The sequence below is a fragment of the Thamnophis sirtalis genome, unplaced genomic scaffold, assembly GCF_051295495.1.
Source record: "Thamnophis sirtalis isolate CommonGarterSnake01/CBP01778 unplaced genomic scaffold, rThaSir2_p1.2 scaffold_6, whole genome shotgun sequence".
NCBI classification, from domain to species: Eukaryota; Metazoa; Chordata; class Lepidosauria; order Squamata; family Natricidae; genus Thamnophis; species Thamnophis sirtalis.
The window spans coordinates 68,299,935-68,319,407 of NW_028261386.1; the positions used below are offsets into that span (position 1 = coordinate 68,299,935).

At 40.4% G+C, this 19,473-nt stretch overlaps 1 protein-coding gene across 2 annotated transcripts in view; it reads right to left on the minus strand.

The window, feature by feature from the left end:
• Positions 1 to 19,473, minus strand: part of TBCE (tubulin folding cofactor E) — a 32,798-nt gene that overhangs the window by 10,339 nt on the left and 2,986 nt on the right. For both annotated transcript variants that reach the window (XM_087718071.1, XM_014052624.2), the window contains exons 3-13: positions 15,632 to 15,716; positions 13,272 to 13,463; positions 12,249 to 12,337; positions 10,917 to 11,016; positions 10,020 to 10,122; positions 8,946 to 9,022; positions 6,770 to 6,865; positions 6,180 to 6,244; positions 6,033 to 6,097; positions 5,365 to 5,517; positions 4,561 to 4,714 (exon numbers count right to left, since the gene is read on the minus strand). In XM_087718071.1, coding sequence (XP_087574197.1) covers positions 4,561 to 4,714; positions 5,365 to 5,517; positions 6,033 to 6,097; positions 6,180 to 6,244; positions 6,770 to 6,865; positions 8,946 to 9,022; positions 10,020 to 10,122; positions 10,917 to 11,016; positions 12,249 to 12,337; positions 13,272 to 13,463; positions 15,632 to 15,716 — 1,179 coding nt within the window. The remainder of the gene's footprint in view (positions 1 to 4,560; positions 4,715 to 5,364; positions 5,518 to 6,032; positions 6,098 to 6,179; positions 6,245 to 6,769; positions 6,866 to 8,945; positions 9,023 to 10,019; positions 10,123 to 10,916; positions 11,017 to 12,248; positions 12,338 to 13,271; positions 13,464 to 15,631; positions 15,717 to 19,473) is intronic.

The following is a 19,473-nucleotide window of genomic DNA, read 5'->3' on the forward strand; positions in this document are numbered from 1 at the left end:
AAGTAGACTGCTGTGTGTTAGTCGACTGCTTTCAATCCTCCGAAACACTAACCTAGTTCCAGAACTCCCTCCACAACTAGGCCAGGAACCAAGAGTGGGGATGACCGCTGTCTCCACTTGCCTCGAGAAGGGGCATATCAGGTAAGAACCAACGCCCCATTCTCCAATGTTGGTGGAGACAGCAGTCATGCATGGGACATACCAAAGCTGGGCGTGTCCCCGGGTGGGAATGAGACTGGGCTAGGAGCTTGAAGAGGGAAGAACTTGTTGAAGCACCCTCCATCCGAACGCCGCATCTGCCGACGCGTATCTGTCCACCTTATAATGGCAGATAAAGGAATTGGGGTCTCCCAGTTGGCCGCCTTGCAGATCTCTTCCACTGAGGCCTGCCTTGTCCACGCTGCTGACACAACCACGCTGCATGTGCAATGCGCCATGATGTTGGATGGAGATGAGAGGTGGCTCGCCTTGCGCCTGGTGTTGTGTAGTGAGAGATACCTGGGCAGCTGATTGTTGGATGCCGTTGTGAAGAAATCTAGGACCGGGGTCCCGTACTGGTCGACAGCTGTTTGAAGATGTAACGGTTGAGGGTCCACTCCGCAAGGTCGATTGTTGTGCGGCTCAACCAGTCTGTTTTGGTGTTGTTGGAGCCCGAGATGTGTTTGGCATGGAGAGAGAGAAGGTTGGCTTCCGCCCAGATCCCTAGGTGAAAGGCAGACTCCATGAGGGAAACCGCTCTCGTCCCCCCCATGGCGGTTGACATGCCCCTTGGCTGTTGTGTTGTCTGTCCGAATTAGCACATGTGTGTTGCGAACTGAAGATTGGAACTGAAGGAGAGCTAGATACATGGCCCTCAACCCTATCCAATTCATACTGTGGGAAAGGTCGGAGTCTAACCAGAGATCCTGAAGTATCTGATCCTCCAGGTGAGCGCCCCAACCCATCAAACTCGCATCAGTCGTAACTATGAGGTGAGGAGATTTCCTGAATAGGGACCACTGAGAGATGGTCGGGGAGATCCACCAGTCCAGAGAGTGAAGGGCCTCTGGAGTCAACCTGACTGTTGCTAGGGAACAGCTGCTGTTGGTCTTTTGGAATGGCAGGAGAAACCACTGGAGGCAGTGGCTGTGAAGCCGCTCCTAAAGGGCGATGGAGAAGCAAGAGACCATTTTCCCCAGCAGTTGAGACAGCTGAAGAAGAGGTGCCTGCTGTTTCCTCCGTACCTCAAAGGCTAATTCCCTAAGGCTGACCTGTCGTTCCCGAGACAGAAAGACCTTCCTCTGAGCAGAGTTGATGAGGGCCCCCAAGTGTACTAGACGAGAGGTGGGAACAAGGTGGTTTTTCTCCTGATTGATGGAGAATCCCACCTCCTAAAGTACCTGCAAGGTGTCTTGCAGATCCCGCAGGGCCTGGGTGCGTGACCTGGAAAAAAGGAGGATGTCGTCCAGGTAGCAAAAGATCCGAATGGGTCTGGCACGTAAGTGAACTGCTACGACTGACAGGAGCTTGGTGAAGACCCTTGGGGCTGATGATAACCCGAAGGGAAGGGCCCGATACTGAAAGTGACAGGCCGCATAGACAAATTGGAGGAACCATCTGTGTTGTTTGAAAATGGGTACATGGAGGTAAACCTCCGTGAGGTCCACTGATGTTAGGAGATGGTGTTTGCGTACACTCTCTAGAATTGACAGGAGAGTGTGCATTTTGAACCTCCTGTACCTGATGAATCAATTTAAGAATTTGAGATCGAGGATCGCTCTCCAGCCCCCGGAAGACTTCGGCACGATAAAGAGATGAGAGTAGAACCCCTGTCCCACCTGGCCTGGAGGCACAGGTTGAATGGCCCATGTGAGGAGCAGATGATGGATGGCCTGCTCCACTAGGAGTCTCTTATGAGGGTCCCTGGATATGGGACACGGGACAAAGTGGTTCGGAGGGCTGGAGCACAAATCCAAGAGAAGGCCGAATCTGATCGTGGACCTGACCCACGCGTCATTGGTGATGTTGTCCCAATGATCTGCGAAGGTCGACAGATGTCCCACTATGGGGAGATCCTCCAGGCAGTTACTTTTGCCTCTTGTAAGATCGGTTGGTATTGTCCCTGAATGACTTTCTGGCCTGGAATCTCTGGCTGTTTCTGCCTGATCTGTTAGAAAAAGAGGGGCCCTGTCTGAGGGGAGCCTGATGTTGTGGAGGGAGCTGGAGGGACCCCCGTCCTGACCCTAAAGGGCTGCCTGCAATAAAAGGATTGACTGCGGCTCTCTTGTTTCTTAGTGGCCGGCTGCAAGACCTTCCGCTTATCCTTGGACTCTACCAATAGAGGATCCAATGGGGCCCCAAAGTGAAGAGATGAAGAATAGGGAGAGGAGGCAAGCCTCCACTTGGCCCAGGCTTCTGCCTGCCACTGCTTTAGCCAAAGCAGGCGATGGGTGGAGATGGAGGATGCTATGGCTTTGGATGCAAAACGGGCCGCATCCAAGGAAGCATCTGCAGTGTATTCTAGGGCCGCCTTTATTTTGTTAATATCCCTGCGAACCCTAGAATCCCTAGCCAGAAGCCTTCCCTGGAGTTGCCTCAGCCATAAGAGAGCAGAGCGACTAAAGAAAGAAGCAGAGGTACCCGCCCTAACAGCATAAGCCGAGGTCTGGTGACTCTTGACCAGAGTTTGTTCTATTCTCTTGTCTTCGGGGCAAAGAGCCTCCTCAGGAGCTGCTGAGGCCACATTGGGAGAAGAAAGGCCAATTATAGGTAAGTCGATAGAAGGTACCTCTAAAGCCTTGGTGAGTTCTGGTCTCACATTATACAGGCGCTTGTCCAAGGTATTGGCGAGGGGACCTGTACCTGGTGATGCCCATTGGTTCTGGACCACATCTATGAAGAGTCTGGGAGACGGAATCACCTCCTTTTCGACCTTAGGCTGGATGAAGAGGGGGTCAGTAGTGTCCGCCTTGTCCGCTTCCGTTCCTTGAGGTGCTTTAGGAGAAGGGATGCCAGCGATTCTCTTGGTCTTAAAGAGGAAAGAATGAAAAACAGCAGGTTTGAATAAACTGACAAATGCAGGTGGGTCAGGGGGAAGACCCTCGTCTTTTGAGAGATCTGAATCTCTTGCTGGACGTTCCTCTTCGCCAAAAACCGAAGGATGACTGGATGTGCCAGGGAGCTCATGTGATGACGAAGCCGAGAGATCACTATCCCCGTGTCTGGAACCAGAGGAAGAAGCAGACCTGCGTGGGGTAGAGTGGTTAGAAGACCTATGTTTAAGGGCAGCTGCTACGCCACATTCAATGGCCTCAGAAATCATGTCTGCCATACCAGGTGAGTAAGAGCGGCGGTTGTGACAGGGAGAGGGGAAATTTCCTCCTGGCAGAGGGGCTCCTCATCCGGAGTGATGCTCCTGCCACCCTCAGATTCATCCCCACTGCAGGTGAAGTCGCCTGGGCCCCTGGCCTCCTCAGGCTGAATGATGGATGCAGGAGGGGAGAGGTCATCCTCTGAATCAGATGATAAGTCAGGAGGAGGACTAGTCTGAGAAGGCCTTTGGGACTGAAATAGATGGGATTCAGTGTGGTTAGTTTTGACCTTGCTGAAAGGGGCCTGAGTGGCACTCTCCTTTGCCTGTGGCTTAGCTGCACCCCTATGTGACTCCCTGGGGGCCTTGGGAGATGGCTCCATGGGGAATGCTTCTGGGGCCATTTTGCATTTGCGGATCCCAGAAGAAGGGGTCTTGTTGGTGGGTAGAAGCATTTGTGACTCAAGAGCAGGAGATGAGGCCATCGTCTGTACTCATGACTCGTTGAACGGTTCCAAAATGGCCACCAGAGATCTTCGCACCAGAACAAAATGGCCGAGGCTACAGAGCCTATGGGCTGGGCGCCACGAGGTAGCCGAGGCTGCAGAACAAGTGAGGGCATCGAGGGCCCTGCGGAAAGGCTGCGGAGGCCGAGAGCAGCAGCAGCGGCAGTCCGGTGAGGCAGGAGCACTAAGGGGCGGCGGCGGCACTTCCTGGCGGTGGCGGCTGCTGGCGGCTTTTTATCGGCTGCTACCGGTCTTTAGCGGCTGTTTGGTGGCCTTGGTGGCGTTTGGAGTAGCTGCAGCACGAGGGAGAGGCCTGGAGGCCAGCAGAGGCAGCAGCGCAGAGTGGGACCTCCAACGGCTGTTGCTGAAAGGCACTGCTTACAGGTGAGCCTCTGAATTGCTGGTAAGCTCAAGAGGCAGAAGCCTCGAAGGAGCCCTGGTGAGTCTCTCCAAAAAGCCCAGGTCTATTTGAGAGACTTAGCTTTGAGGAGCTATCCCCTGATTCCTTCCAATTTGAATGTAATTTAGATGAAATTTAGAAAAATATCCAATTAAGTGTAATTAAAATATCTACTAAAGTTGAGGAGAATGCAGTTAGCACAGCCAGTTCGGATCGAACTGAGTCTAAAAAAGCGGGAGGATACTCCTCTGAGCTGATGACATCACTTTGGTAGACTCAGTTCTATTGGTTACTGACTGAGTTAACCCATGCATGACCACTGTCTCCACCAATGTTGGAGAAACAAAACTTCCTGCTATACTTACGGTCACAGAGTAGTTGAAATCTTGGATGAGCAGCAAGGAATTCCTCACTTGGTTTATTTTTCTTTGGATCTTGATTACCTCCAGCCTTTAACCAATGAATTCCAAATTTTTTTCTATAATCAAGTTCTGCTCCCCTCCTTTCTTCAGGAAAAATCTGGGGCAAAACAAGAGTGTATTATATGACATCTGAATAGCCATACCCATGTATATATCATTTAATATTTGTCATTGTTATTCCCTAAAGGAAGATTTCTTAAACTGTGGGCCAGAATCTCTTAAAGAGTTGTGAGCAAATGGGACGAGAGGGTAATCTCTCCCCCTCTGTCCTCTCCAGGATCCAAATATAAAGGCTTTCCTCTAAAGGCCCTTGTGTTCACCACAATGGTATCTGCAGGAACTCTATCCTAATCCTAAGGGCCATACAGTGATTCAAATAGGTTGAAGCAGTTAGATAATCTTGAGCAGCATTTGTATTGCCACCGCTAAAGGAGAACCGTAGCCTTGGAAATGAGTTCTGGCAACTATTCATCTTTGGTATGCCAGGCTGACTTCTGCAAACATAGTGCAGTAGTGCAGTCAATATAATCATTGTCAGATTGCACCCTATTCTATTTGACAGGAAATACCCTGTCAGAATGCATCCAATAGTTTTAATTGAGGAAGGGAAAGTCACACATTCATGTATTATTGTTGAGTATTCTTAATGCACCAACCAATTTGTAGAATCCATGACTAGTTGCCAGTTTTTAAAAAACACTACTATATATGCTTTTTTAATATTGCTAATGGAAAACAAAAATATACCTGTGAGTTGTTCAAAAACTTTAATTGGCCTATTTTGGCAATAATAAGTTGTTCTAAAGTCCTTGCATTGTTCTCTGAATCCATCAAAGGATTATTACGACAGTCAAATGATTCAAGTTTTTGTAGCTTGTCAAGTTCATTGATAACAGACCACTGAAACACAGAGAATAAGAAAACACCGAGTCTGAAACCAAAATACATTTTGCTACTGCTTACATAAAGTTAAGCCAAACCTCCTTAGTGCAATGATTTAGAGATATCAATCTTACCCATTTATTAAAATAGCATAGTACTTGCGTATTATAATAAAATTAGAAATAAAAAAAAAACTTCACAACACAAATAAAAAAACCAAAATGTGTTAAATATTTTGATTATATTTAAAACTGAAATCTATTACAATTTTGGCCTGGCAATGCTTATATTAGTCAGTAATTTCCCATTCACTTCAGTTGACTTAGGGAATAATAGCAGGTTACATGGTGGATATAGCAATTGTTATATCTTTGTATACTAATTGCCAGACAAATATAAAACTCAAATAGTCTGACATGAAATTATGCTACCTTACTGCGCATTTTTACAAATGATTGACATTTGAAAAGGTAAAAACTGTAGTAAGTGAAAAGAATTGAATTCAGAACCCAATTCACGACACAGCATCTTACTTTTGCTATTTTATTGTCTTTTAATATCAGATGAGTTAATGAAGGAAACATTCTAGTCTTGTTACCTGTAAAAGAGAAGAATAAATTAGTGAAATAATAGTGAAAAATTAAATTACTAGCATATATAACAGCATTTAATTTACATACCAAATGCTGCATCAGGAAAGTGCATAGAATAAATTCCATTGTTTGAAAGTATTAATCTTTCTAACCTGAAATTTAAAAGACAAACCATTAAAATAAAGCCAATAATCTGGATTTCATATCCAATAAATGGTAGTAAATCTGAAATTAGCATTTTGTCAAATCAGAATGCAAGATACATGTTGTAATTAAGATCCTTTATTGTAATGGTATAATGAAATGAAAAATAAATCAAGTAAAATAGAATAAAAGAAAAAAAAGTTTTTTTAAAAAAAGCAGAAACTAAATTTAAGGCAAATATGTCATCATAGTCTGCATGCACTGTTATTTGAGTATTCCTAATTAAGTACAGCAAAAGGTAGCAATTTTTGGAGTTCTGATGAAAATAGTTTGGCAGAACTAAAACACCAGCTGCACCACTATACAGGCTTGGTTCAATAAAGAGGTACAGTATGTAATATATCATGAGTAAGAGATTAGGAAAACAGCCATCAGGATCATATTCCGCTCTGCAGAAAAAATGTATTTTGCTGGATAATACCAACAAAGTTACGTTGACATTGAGATTAACAGTAGTGCTGTACAACAGTTACCTGGGAAGATCCGCAATGAGATAAAGTTGATTTTCATCAGTTAACTGATTGTTAGAAAGATCTAGCCATTTCAGATTCTGGAGGACATCAATAGGTCTGCAAGGAAAACTCCTTATTTAAAATATTACAACTTTACAATAAAAAATTAGAAAATACAGTTCCATTCTTATTTTATCTGTTTGCTACCTTATATCATATAGAAATCATTTTCCGCCTTGATTACTTTTTAATTTTGATTATAAGTATAATCTTTATTGTCATTGTACTTAAATAAAACAAAATTTCTTGTTTAGATATTGCCGTACAAGCTTTGTTTTGGCTAACATCTGATAAGATGACCTTCCTGTATTCCCATAGTGGAAGCTTAGTTGGGAGAGAAAAACAAGGCCTGCTGGTTGTTGGGTCTCAGGAATTGTAAATTTAATCTGAAATAATGGTTTAGATAGTGTGCATGTTTGCTTGTTTTATTTATCCCTTCTATGTAATTATTTCATGCAATTTTGAAAATGGATTGTGGTTGACTACTCCAAACAATTTATACACTCTAAATAAGTGGAATATAATTTTCATTTAAATAAAAGCTTTTTCATCCATTAATTTCAGTTATCTTGACAATTCTTTTCTTCTTTACTAATATAAACAGAGCACCAGGAGAAAATCAAATACAAAACCAAACAGTAATTATAAGTGAAAAATACTAAACATTAAAGGAAAACAAAACTGAAAGTGTTATACAATTTTTACTAATAAAACCTCACTGATGTATTTGAAGATAAATCAAGAATTTAAATGATTAGATGTGCTTGATTCTATATATATACAATAGTTTTTACAGTCTCTAGTATACCTGGAAGAGCAGTTATCACACAGCCTACAGTTTAACAGGAAGGTGGACAGATAAAGCAGTGGACCTACTCTGAACTACACATTCCTTTTGTCACCATTTACTTTCCCTACTCTACTCAAAGGCAATTTCCTGCTTCTGATCTTGGTTTGTGGCTTTTCTCAAATCAGGATGGAAGATGGGCATATCATAATGAAATGATATTGAATCTTGAATGTCAGCAAACCATCCTTAATTTACATATTAATTAATGGATAGTCAACACGTTTGTAATAATGTTTTAAAGATGGCAAATATTCTCTGCAAGATGTTTTTATATATAAAAACAATATACACAAACACACACACACACACACACACACACACACACACACACACAGGATTGTATCTATAAACATAAAAGTCTAATGCTTACAGTCACATCAATCAGTATGATTCATAATTAGAAATTTTCAGGCCATGCCAAAAATATGCAATATAGAGTCCTTGCTTACTAACTAATTGTTCAGCAATTCTTTGAAATTATGACAATGAAAAAGGAAATGTATGATGGGTCCTTGGGGTTGTGGGCATCTGGTTGCAATTTGGGCACTTGCCAACCCAAGTTCAAAGTTTAAGTTCAAAGTTTAATGAATTTATATGCTGCCCAATCCCGAAGGACTCCGGGCGGCTTACATAAAAAACAGTTTTTAAAAAAATACCAAAAAAAAGTTAAAATAGAGAGGCAAAGCAAGTTAAAAAGACACAATATGCACTCAATCTTAGTGGGGCTGGACCTCATTCAAGAGGTCAACAGCCCCAGGTCTGCCGGAATAGTCAGGTCTTAGTAGACTTTCAGAAGGCCGAGAGAGTGGGAAGGGTCCGAATTTCTGGGGGTAGATCGTTCCATAGGGCCGGGGCAGCTACACTGTCTAGTCAACGGCACCCGGAGAAGGCCTATCCTGTGTGATCTTATCGGACGCTGGGAGGTATGTGGCAGAAGACGGTCTTTACTAATAAAACAAAACATATTAATGAGTTGCAATGACCTACAGTCAAATGATTGCCATTTATGACCATCACAGCCAGTCTCTGACAAGCAAAGAAAATGAGGAAACAGGCAGAAAGTTGCAGATCACAGTCATATGATGTCATGCTTGATAACTGTGAGTCATTTAATAATTGCAGCTGGAACTGACAAACTGATGTTGTAAGTTGGCCCATTCATGTGATCTTTCACTTTATAACTGCATCACTTAACAACGGAGTTGCCAGTCCCAATTTGGCTGGTAAATGGCAACTACCTGAATCATATCTGTAAAACAATGGCTGTATCAATAATTACTCTCATACCTTTTTAAAAGTGAAATGCTATTGGAAGCAAGGTACAGTTCTTCAAGAGCCGGCCACCCTGTAGCACATAAAAGAACCTAACGGGAAAACACCATTTAGTCCAAAAAGCAAACTTCACTTGCCTTTGTAGGCAAAATCAAGTAATACCAACTTTATACATTTATTTCAATAATACTTAGAGCTACCTTGAAATGTATTTCATGGTTAGGGGATCTACTTTCATATTTTTTTAAAAAAACCTTTCATTCTTGGAAGGGATGTTGGGTTCAAAAATGGGGAGAGCCATCTTACTAGAGATAAGATGTATCTCTATACGGTATATAAGTCTACTGCTATTGCTATAAATGCAGATAACTTGGAATCAAACCCCTTCAGATAAGTGAGAGAACAGTGAAGATCTGGAAAACTACATTTCATGATATTCCCCATATTTTGAAATGGAAGTTTCAGGAGTTGGAAAGGTGGGAAATTGAATAGGAAATGTTACTGAGCACTTCATGAGTAAGATGGGAAATCTTTGAAGCCAGGTGTTCACTGATCAGAGTCACTGGTTTGAGATGGACACCTACAGATATTAAATAAATAAACTTTTAACAAGCTCTATGTCTGACTCAGAAAAGCTGGAAAACAATTCAACAACTGAGAAAAATTTCATGTGCATATCTGCATAATGGGAAGAAGAACATCTGCTATTATGACCTGCAAAGCTAGTAGAAGTACCATACATTATTTTATTGGAAAATTTACTGTTCTTTTAATTTTTCCAGGATGCAATTTAAGCAAAGTTTACGTAGCGTCAATACAATTGATAAAATTGATGAGGCAAAATATGGATATATTTTTCTCTCAGTTTTCATAAGTAATGTCCTACAGGAGCTATAGGAAGAATAAATTGTGATGGTAGCCAGATTCCTTACATGCTTTTTTACTAAGAAAAAAATAATGTATAAACTTTTGCAAAGATTGCATATTTTGGAAGGATGTTGGCTTATATATCTTTGAGTGTTTTATTAGAATTACAAATGATATGACTAACAACTAACCATAAACTTTCAAAGATCTAAATTGTATTACCTCAGTCCATGTCACTCCAGTCTGATTAAGTGCCAAAATCCTGAGTTTACAAAATGTTTGTGAAGCAGGTGGTAGAACAGATGGAAATTTCATTTTGTTTTCACTATTCCAAAATTGAGGAAAAAATATATTAGAAAATGGAACAATTATAGCACATCAATTTTTCTATTGCAATTTAAGACAAAGGTATATTAGGTCTTCTTTTACATTTCTGTTCATTTATCATTTTTGTTTACATTGGTCTCCCATATTTCATGCTAGCAACAACTGCAGAGTTAGACACTGAGGTTTCAGAGATGTAATATAACTTTCAAGTCATATTATCTCTATGGTATTAGTTTAAGGTGTAAGATCCTAAATCCAGAATCAAATTATAGGCAAGCCTTGTTTCTAAAATAAATAAAAAGCCCCATACTGGTGGTGCACATATATTCAGAATTTCATCCTTTACCATGTAAGGATGGCACTTAAGGGAATTAAAAAAACAATTTGAGATTATATTAAAAACTAGCAGGAACCACAGTGTAAAGTGAGTATTGGTACCATTAACATAAACATTTAAAATGCTTTGACAATGTTTGATACAGACAAAGGATTGGGTTTAGAGTTCTCTTTCACAAATGAAAAGGCTCTTTCATTTTCCAGAAGGGCAGAAATCCAGTAGAGACTATCACTGGAAGAATAGAAGAGAAAAATGTGATTTTTCCACAATTCCCTTGTAGAACCTTGTATTGCTCAAGGAGACTCTAACCAAGGGAAAAGCTGGAGCAGCTTTTCTTCGGGCAAAGTGGAAAAAGAGGAATCAGCAAAAATTGTCTTCTCATTTGGTCCAAGAAAAAAATTCCCCAAAACATAAATCTAAGCTCATCTACACATTCTGAAATTATCTGTGAATACCTGATATTAAGTGTTTCTAAATTTTCAACTTGGCAGGCAATAGCTAACACTTCTTTCCAAGATGACAGAAGATTTCTTGATAAGTTTATCTGCCGAATATCTGAGCAAATATATTTAAGAAAATTTTTTCAAGATTGAGTTTAAGAAATATGACCTTGCACTATGCTAGTTTAAGGACTCCATGACTCAAGAAATATTGGAGCTTAGGTAGGGAGAAGACAATACTTCATTGACCAGGGACCATATGGGGACAGGTGTCATGGTAATTAGAGCTACAGGTTGGGCCATTTCATGCACATGACAACACCAGACATGCCCAATATTCTTGCCATTTTTTCCTGAGAAGAGATTGATTTAAAACAGGGAGTAAGACAATCTAAACCCTATTGCACAGCTTATGTACAAAACGACAAGGAAACTACACTATGCATTTTTGGTCAGAGGAGCTGTATAAAGGACTTCAGGATGAACTCAAGAGAATTTAGTTTAGACATTCATTCTAACATTCCGACAGATAAGTTTTACTTTTTGATATTACATTGCAAATAAATTGTAAAAGTAATGAATTTTATAACAGCTGATTTTAAATAAAATACATTTCTGGGAATGCGGAATAAAATCAAACTATTAGAGAGCTGAGGTGGCGCAGTGGTTAGAGTGCAGTACTGCAGGCCACTTCAGCTGACTGTTATTTGCAGTTCAGCGGTTCTAATTTCACCAGCTCAAAGTTGACTCAGCCTTCCATCCTTCCGAGGTGGGTGAAATGAGGACCCAGACTGTGGGGGCGATATGCTGACTCTGTAAACCGCTTAGAGAGGGCTGAAAGTCCTATGAAGCGGTATATAAGTCTAACTGCTATTGCTATTCGATGTATCAAGAAAATAATAAGATGGAAAATATTTAACATTAAAAGATCATATAAATCTATATAAAATTGAATGAAAGTAATAATCTTGTTTTCAATTGAAAAAAAAATTAAAAATAATCCTGATTTTCAAGGCTGAAATTGCAAAAATGACAAAACCATATTTTCCCAAAACATCGTCATCTATTTTATGCTGCTTAGGGTACTGCTACTAGAATGGACTTTCCCTCTGTATTATCTTCAAAAATTTCCCCAATTCTCTTCAGTAGTTTTAAAGAGCACAGCAGGCTGTGATCATGGAAGATGCTACTATATTTTAGAGTGTTTTTCAAAAGGCTTTTATTTTAGACTACTAATTTTGTCTAAGGACGTTTCCTGTAGTTATATAACCTTATCTAATTCTTGAAATCAACACTATGCTTCAGACCACATACTTTATGAACAGTTTGACAATATAAAAAGGATACTAGGGCATGATTTTCTGATTTCTTCTTCTTGACCTGCAAGACTCACGGCACACCTATCTACTGAAATGTCGCGCAAGGTATTCAATTGCCTACAAAAAAGTGTCTCATTAGAAGAACATTCAGGGTATTTTTTTGACAGACAGAAAAGAAAGCTAGACAAGGTGATGCAAAGCATGGCAAAATGCTGTTGAAGTAGAAAATATTTAGGCAAAAAGAAAATGAAACCCAAGGAAAATGAATTACTGTATTCTTCGAAGCATCAGATGCACCTTTTCCTCCCCCTAAAAGTGGGTGAAAATTTAGGTGCGTCTTATAGACCAAATATGGACATTTTTGGCCTCCCAAACCCTCTGTGTGTCGCGTTCACCCTCCAAGGCCCCCAGAAGCAATCTGTAGTGCTCTGCACATCCCGTTTTTGGGCTCCCAATTCCTCTGCATGTCAAGTTTTCTCCCTGTACTTTGTAGGCAAAAAACAGGCATGTTTTTGGCGAAAACAGGATGTGTGGAGCACTGCAAAGTGCTTCTGGGAGCCAGGGAGGATGAAAACGCGACACACAGAGGCCCAAAACTATTTTTTTCTTGTTTTCCTCCTGCAAATTTAGGTGCATCTTATAGTCTGGTGCATCCCATAGTCCAAAAATACAGTAATATGCTTTCCCTCCAAGCTTCATTGCCTTACTTTACTTAAGATAAAGAAATCAATATTTCAAGCCAAAGCAGTAGGAGCAATAGGAGCCCTTCTCAGATGAGTCTTTCATGTTACTGTTCTGCAGACACAGCACCAGTATAACAGAGTATTTTCTGAGAGAGAACATTCTACAATGCATATAACAAAATAACAACAGCTACAGGGTAAATTTAAGAAATAATACAGCAAAATTGTAGAAAGGTTGCACAAGGGCAAGGATTATAATAGGGAATGTGATATAAACATATGAATGTGTTAGTAGCATCAATAACATTCCAATAGTTTAGAAATACATTCAACATGCTGCTGCTAATTTTCAGAGGAACTGTACTTGCTTTTGTTTTTTCTTAATGGAATCAAATCCAACTGTTTCTACAGTTTTCCTTCCAAATACTAATGGCATTCCTGTTTCACTCTCCGGATTGTGCTCATTTTCATTCACTCCATACTTATCCTTAACAGCGGAAAGGAAATCTACTCCAAAATTTGCCTTGTTTGGGCGGATAAAGGATCCACCTGTAGGATGCCTGGAGGGAAAGTGACAACAGTTGTTTAAAAGCAGTTTTAAAACATCTTGTTTGAGAAACAGATGATTCCAGATGACCTGTTCCTGAATAAAAAATGCATGTGTTTTAATTGATGTTCCAGATATGGACCAAATCAGGGCTGATTTGTTTCTGATAGTCTTGAAAAAGTTGGGAGGAATATAAATGTTTTTAAAGTTCTATTTTAGCTGCCATATTTGCATTCTCCAATCTGGGCCAGAGTAGTTAAACACAAAAACACTAGTACAATAAATTCATATTATTAACAGCACTAATGTTCTGTGAAATCATGAATTCTGAGTAAGCGCATACCAACAATCTTCTTCCTTGTAAAGGATCAGGCTGGACAGTTTAATGGAAGGAAGAAAATGGTGAAGGTCGGGGCAGATGAGCTGGAACTTCCCAACTATTCAGGACTTTGTGGGAATTTGTGGCTTGGAGCCTCTGGAGCTTCTAGTAGAGCGATTGCTTTGTGCTCTGTGGGAAGACTTTCTGGTTTTTAGCCTTCAGTCAGGGTAACTGATTTCTTATCCCACTGTGTTTTATGTTTTCCCAAGAATTTTGTGCTTCCTGGGTGTGACACCTTTTCACTGCACTGCTGGATCAGTCTGGGGCAGCTATACAGCTTCTTTCCTTTTCTCTAACTTGCACTTAGCCTCCACTGGGACTCCCAGAGACTCCCCCACCTCTGAGGCACTCCACACTCTGCATAATGACCCATGTGACTACTTAACAACGATGTCTTGGAAAGCCATGATGCAACTGTAAAATTGAGTCATTATATGGTTACCCTCTTAATGACATCAAAGACTTAAGACCAAAATTCCAGACTCCGTTGTGATTGTAAGTTGAGAACTACCTGTATCACCTTTTGAAATGTGCAAACCAGCTAGCACTAGCCAAGAAGGGTAAGAGCATTGTCCTTGAAGTACGTAATGTGGCTGTAAACATCTCTGGATTTAAACTTCACAACTTTGCTCCCTACTTTATTTGTTTGTTTTTTTAATTGATCATGATCTCACGAATCTACAAATTTAACTACCTTTCCATCCTTTCCTCACATTACAGAAGTTAATTTGGTAGTTTCTGTTGTGGTTTCAGATACAGATTGGCAAATTTGCTCCTTCTTTTTCTGGATATATTGTATTGCTAAATCATGAATACTGAACTCATGGCCAATAACAATGTAAGTCATACTTGAAGAAAGCCTATCTAGCATGCGTACTTTCTCTTAAGGCTCACCACAGTCTCCTTGCATTCAGAACATTAGGCTCAAGGGTCATTTTAACCAGCAAGATTATCAATATAAAAGAAGACGTGCACAAAATGGCAGCTCATATTTTTTTCTATTCTCCACATGTACCAGGAAGGCTTCATGAATATTGATTTGAGATTACAAATACTGTGTTTTCCCGAAAATAAGACAGGATCTTATTTTATTTTGACCCCCAAAATAAGCACTTAACCTTATTTTTGGGGAGATCTTATTACTTTTTATGTGTAGGAGGCAGCGAGTGTGGTCACTTAATGGCTGCTTCTATGTTGCAATATTTCCGGGGGAGAGCTTATTTTCGGGGAGGGCTTATTTTAGCGCATGCGCTCAAAAGCCTAATTGGGCTTATTATCCAGGGTGGTCTTATTTTTGGGGAAACGGTAAATTTTTGTGAATAGGAGAATTTGTAAATATGTACTTATTTGTATAATTAATCTATTGCTTAGTAATAGTATATTTTTGGGTATTCTGTGCATGTGATTGAGTGATATTCAGCATTATTTTATAAAACAATCTTCAAAGCTCTAAAAGCCCCATCAAAAGAGGAGAAAGCAAAATTAAACTTGAAATATTTGGCATGGGGAGCAATAAAAAAACAAATTACAGAGACTTTACTTAAATTCATTGTTTGATTCCCCAATAATTCAAATAAATCAGGCAGTTGGCTGATAATTTCCAAGAAGATTCAGTTAAGGTAATAAACACCTACATTCCTAAGGCTAACTGGTACAAAAATACAATGCATTCAAGTTATTGGTTACCAGATAATATTATTAAGAGTCAAAGGAAAATAATAATCTTATTGCCTGATTCATTTATAATTTGCACATGCTATTTATTTGTTGAAAAGGGAAATAGTGTTTTAGAATTAACTCACCTGCATTCGAAATACTGTATTCCTTCATGGCTACCATTATGTTTTCCTCTTTCATGGTTGTCCCATTCAACTCCAAGCCAAATTCCTAATATTATAAAAATCAATGATTTATAATGCAACTTTCAAAATGGTTCATCAATAAAACTATTTAAGGTCATAATAGCTACTCAGGTGATCTGATCTATTCTCTCTGTGCTCAAAATAGTCCGCCTCTTCCTTATGAAATTACTTTTATATTGACAGAAGGGCTACTTCTAATTTTTAAAAAGCTATGCTATCCCAAATGTATGAAACATATATCATAACATTCACAATGGAAAACAAATATTCCACATTTGGAAAAAGAATATTCTAGAGCAATATTCTTTCTCTGCTTCAGAGAAAGTTCTTGTAGGATTTGTCTGATGCTCTGAATCAACAAGTTCCATCCCGAATTAGTAATTCAACTGCACAAATAACAGAAGAACTGAGTTTCCTAATAGTACATAAAATTTAACTAAGTTTCAGCATGCTTAGGTTGTAACAATAAGGCTGATGAATTAATAGTTTCATTTTAAGGAGATTTCTTTCTGACACTTGAATTGCCAAAATGAACCTTTTCAACTGTGATTTTAGCATTCCAATATTCATTTTTCTTTGTTTGTTTACTTATTTATGTATTTATTGCCACCTTTATTATTTTTATAAGTAGCTCAACATAGTGAAGATACCTAATATTCCATCCTCTTCCTATTTTCCCCATAACAATCTTGGGAAGGAGGGAGGGAGGGAGGGAGGGAGGGAGGGAGGGAGGGAGGGAGGGAGAGAGAGAGAGAGAGAGAGAGAGAGAGAGAGAGAGAGAGAGAGAGAGAGAGAGAGAGAGAGAAGAGAAGAGAGAGAGAAGAGAGAGAGGGAGAGAAAAAAACTGGGCCAAAGTCACCCAGCTGGCTTTCATACTTAAGGCATTTTCCTAAAGGTTTTTCAAAAACCACACATCAAGTTTAAATCACCTAGAATAAACTCAGGTTAAAGACTTAAGCTTTAAAATACAGTATAATATTTTTTTTATGTTGTAGAGACAACTTGTCTTAAATTGCAGTTTTAAATTTTAACGAGTCTTCCTTCAGAGCAATCTGTACTGAAAATATCTTTAACATTTATTTTACTTCAGATTACTTTATTATCTGCTGTGGTATTCCTGCATTTCTATAGTGTTTATTAAATTGAAAAACACTTTCAGATTCATTGAAGACTTCTTTTCATTAAAAACATGGTATGAAGACTCAAAGTTCTTTTTCAAAGCATTAAGAGGTTGTGTGATTCATAATTCTAGCATCTACTTTGAAGAGCACAAGGGCAAGCCATTAAAAAAAAACAGTTTATGGTGACGGCTATATTTTTAAGCTATTAATTCAAACATACCAATCTGTAAGCAAACAAAAGAAGTGTTTACACTAACACATCTGTATCTGAATTCGAAGTAGAAAAAGTTGGAAAGGAAACCTCTGGCAGTAAAACATGTCAAAAAGAAGTCTGATTTAGTTTATGCAGCTTCTAGTTAAGATGGTAGAGAGAACAGAAGCATCAGAATTTCTGTCCTTGTGATTTTAGGGGAGCTTTGTTTTCTCTTTGCGGTGTGCATGTGGGATGTAGGATTGATATTCACATGCAGGGAGGTTAGACTGTTGGATTAGACTTCCTGGCCCAATCTAGGTTTTCTCAGTGGGAGAACTGGGAGACGTCTGAAGTACTTGCTGTTTTGAAATGTGCCTGCCATGCCAACCACATTTGCCATGCTTGGGAACTGGGTAACTTCAAAATTAGGCCGTGGCATTTCTCACATTCTCAGACTGGTCTGACTATTCCTGAGGCATCCACTACTGCAGGGACGTATTTGGATTGGACAACCGCTCAGGCTATTTCCCAGAGGAGGAAAATGTCTATCATGCAGCCTGGGGTGAGTGTGTGTTGAACTGCCTGGCTGCTTCTATGGAGTATGGTGTTGAAGGGACCCCAGGTTTGGGGGAGAGTTAATAGCAGAAGGGGAGGGATGCCCTTGGATACTAGTGGGTATGAGAGTGTTGATTCCTTCCTCTAGGTGAGAGCTGGAGGAAGATTTGACAAAGGTGAAGGAGGAAGTGAGCCTCTACCCACTGGTCGAAGCAACAAGGGAACGTGTCTTGCATAAACTGTGTGTGTGTGCATGCTTGTGTGATGTATGTACAGCAAGCTTGTGAGGAAGTGACTGCTGGGTACCCTGCACTGAGACCTGGTGGAGGTAAGTGCCTCGGGGTAGCTGGCTTTGCCTCCCAAGGATACTTGGCAAGGACAGTAGATGGGTTCCCAGGCCTGGGATCTAAACGTCTTGGATAATGGGATGGAGTTACTATTTGGGGAATGGAGGCAGCCCCAAGTACTATGATGATGATGGGCATGGAGAAATATGGTGGGAGACATAAGCGGGTCACTATCAGAAACCATGGATCCATTGTTTTGTTAACAGCTCCAAGTTCCAGCTTCTTGATCTCAGCCCTAATGCTCTGTCAATGGACCTTCAATGACCTTACTCTCTGGTTGATACTACTAAATGCTGTGTTAGTTTATAATAACCCCACTTATCCATGATTTGACTGTGGATGAGAGGACACGATTACCAAGACCTAGCTGGGTCCAGAAGAGGGAGTTTCCCTCCCTGAAATTTGTCTGAGTTTCAAGTGTGACATCAACCAAGACCCTACAGCAGGGGTGAGGGATGTGGTGATTGTCACCAGGGACTCTCTTAGTTTTCAGAGACATTGTTCCACTTGTCCCCACTTGTGGACCCCTGATCATTAAGTTGGGCTCTAGGGATCATCTGGGAATGCTGGGAATCATCTGGGAATTCCCTGTCTGAGTTCCTTGACTTTTTCTGGGTTGGCAATGGAATTCTCCAGATTTATGTTTTAGCGGGACTTTAATCTTCCTTCCATAGGAATAGACTGAGATGGCTTCCAAGGCCTATCTCAGGTCATCCAGAGTCTGACTTGGGATAGTGGTCACACTCTGGATCTGTTGTTCCTGTTGAAGCAGTGACAATGTGATCTGAAATTGGGAGGTCTCTCCTTTGTCATGGCTGGATCATGTCCTAGAGTATTATGGGTGCTCAATAAAGGATGAACTCAAGTGAATACAGGTTAGAATGTATGTTATTGTAGTAAGAATGATGAAGCACCAGTATTTCTCTGCCCTTATTGGATCTGGAGATTGCAAACCTGCAGCTCGGTTTTGGGTGGCATGGCTCCTCCTGGACAAGGGAGCTTAGAGAACCTCTTACAGGGGCAGGCAGAGGAATTTGCATAGTACCTGTCAGATAAAGTTGCTTAAATACTAAGATGCTTAAATTTGTTACAGGTCTCGAGATTCCTAGGGAGGAATCTTGCCTGGTTAATTTGGGAATGGTTCAGACTTGTGACCCTTGAGGAAATGGATAGAATCATCAGATTATGAGCTCAACCACCTGTTCTTTAGATCCAGGCCCCTCCTGGCTTGTTACAGTGGCCTGAAGAGTGTTGTGTGAATGGGTTCTGACAGTAGTTAATTTTTCTTGGTTTCATTATCTCCTAAACAGGTTATGGTTTGTCCTCCACCCCCAAAAGGCATTGCAGAATCCTACTATACTAGATACTTTTTGTCCAGTATCTCACCTCCCTTTCATGGTGAAGTTGGTAGGTAAGGTGGTCATGAAACAGATTTAGAGGGCCTTGGAGAAGGCAGATTATTTTGATCCTTTTCAATCAGGAGACAGACCTGGGCATGGGACAGAAGTGGCATTGTTCTCATGTTTAGAGGACCTCTGGCATGGGAAGGATGGAGTTATAAGCATC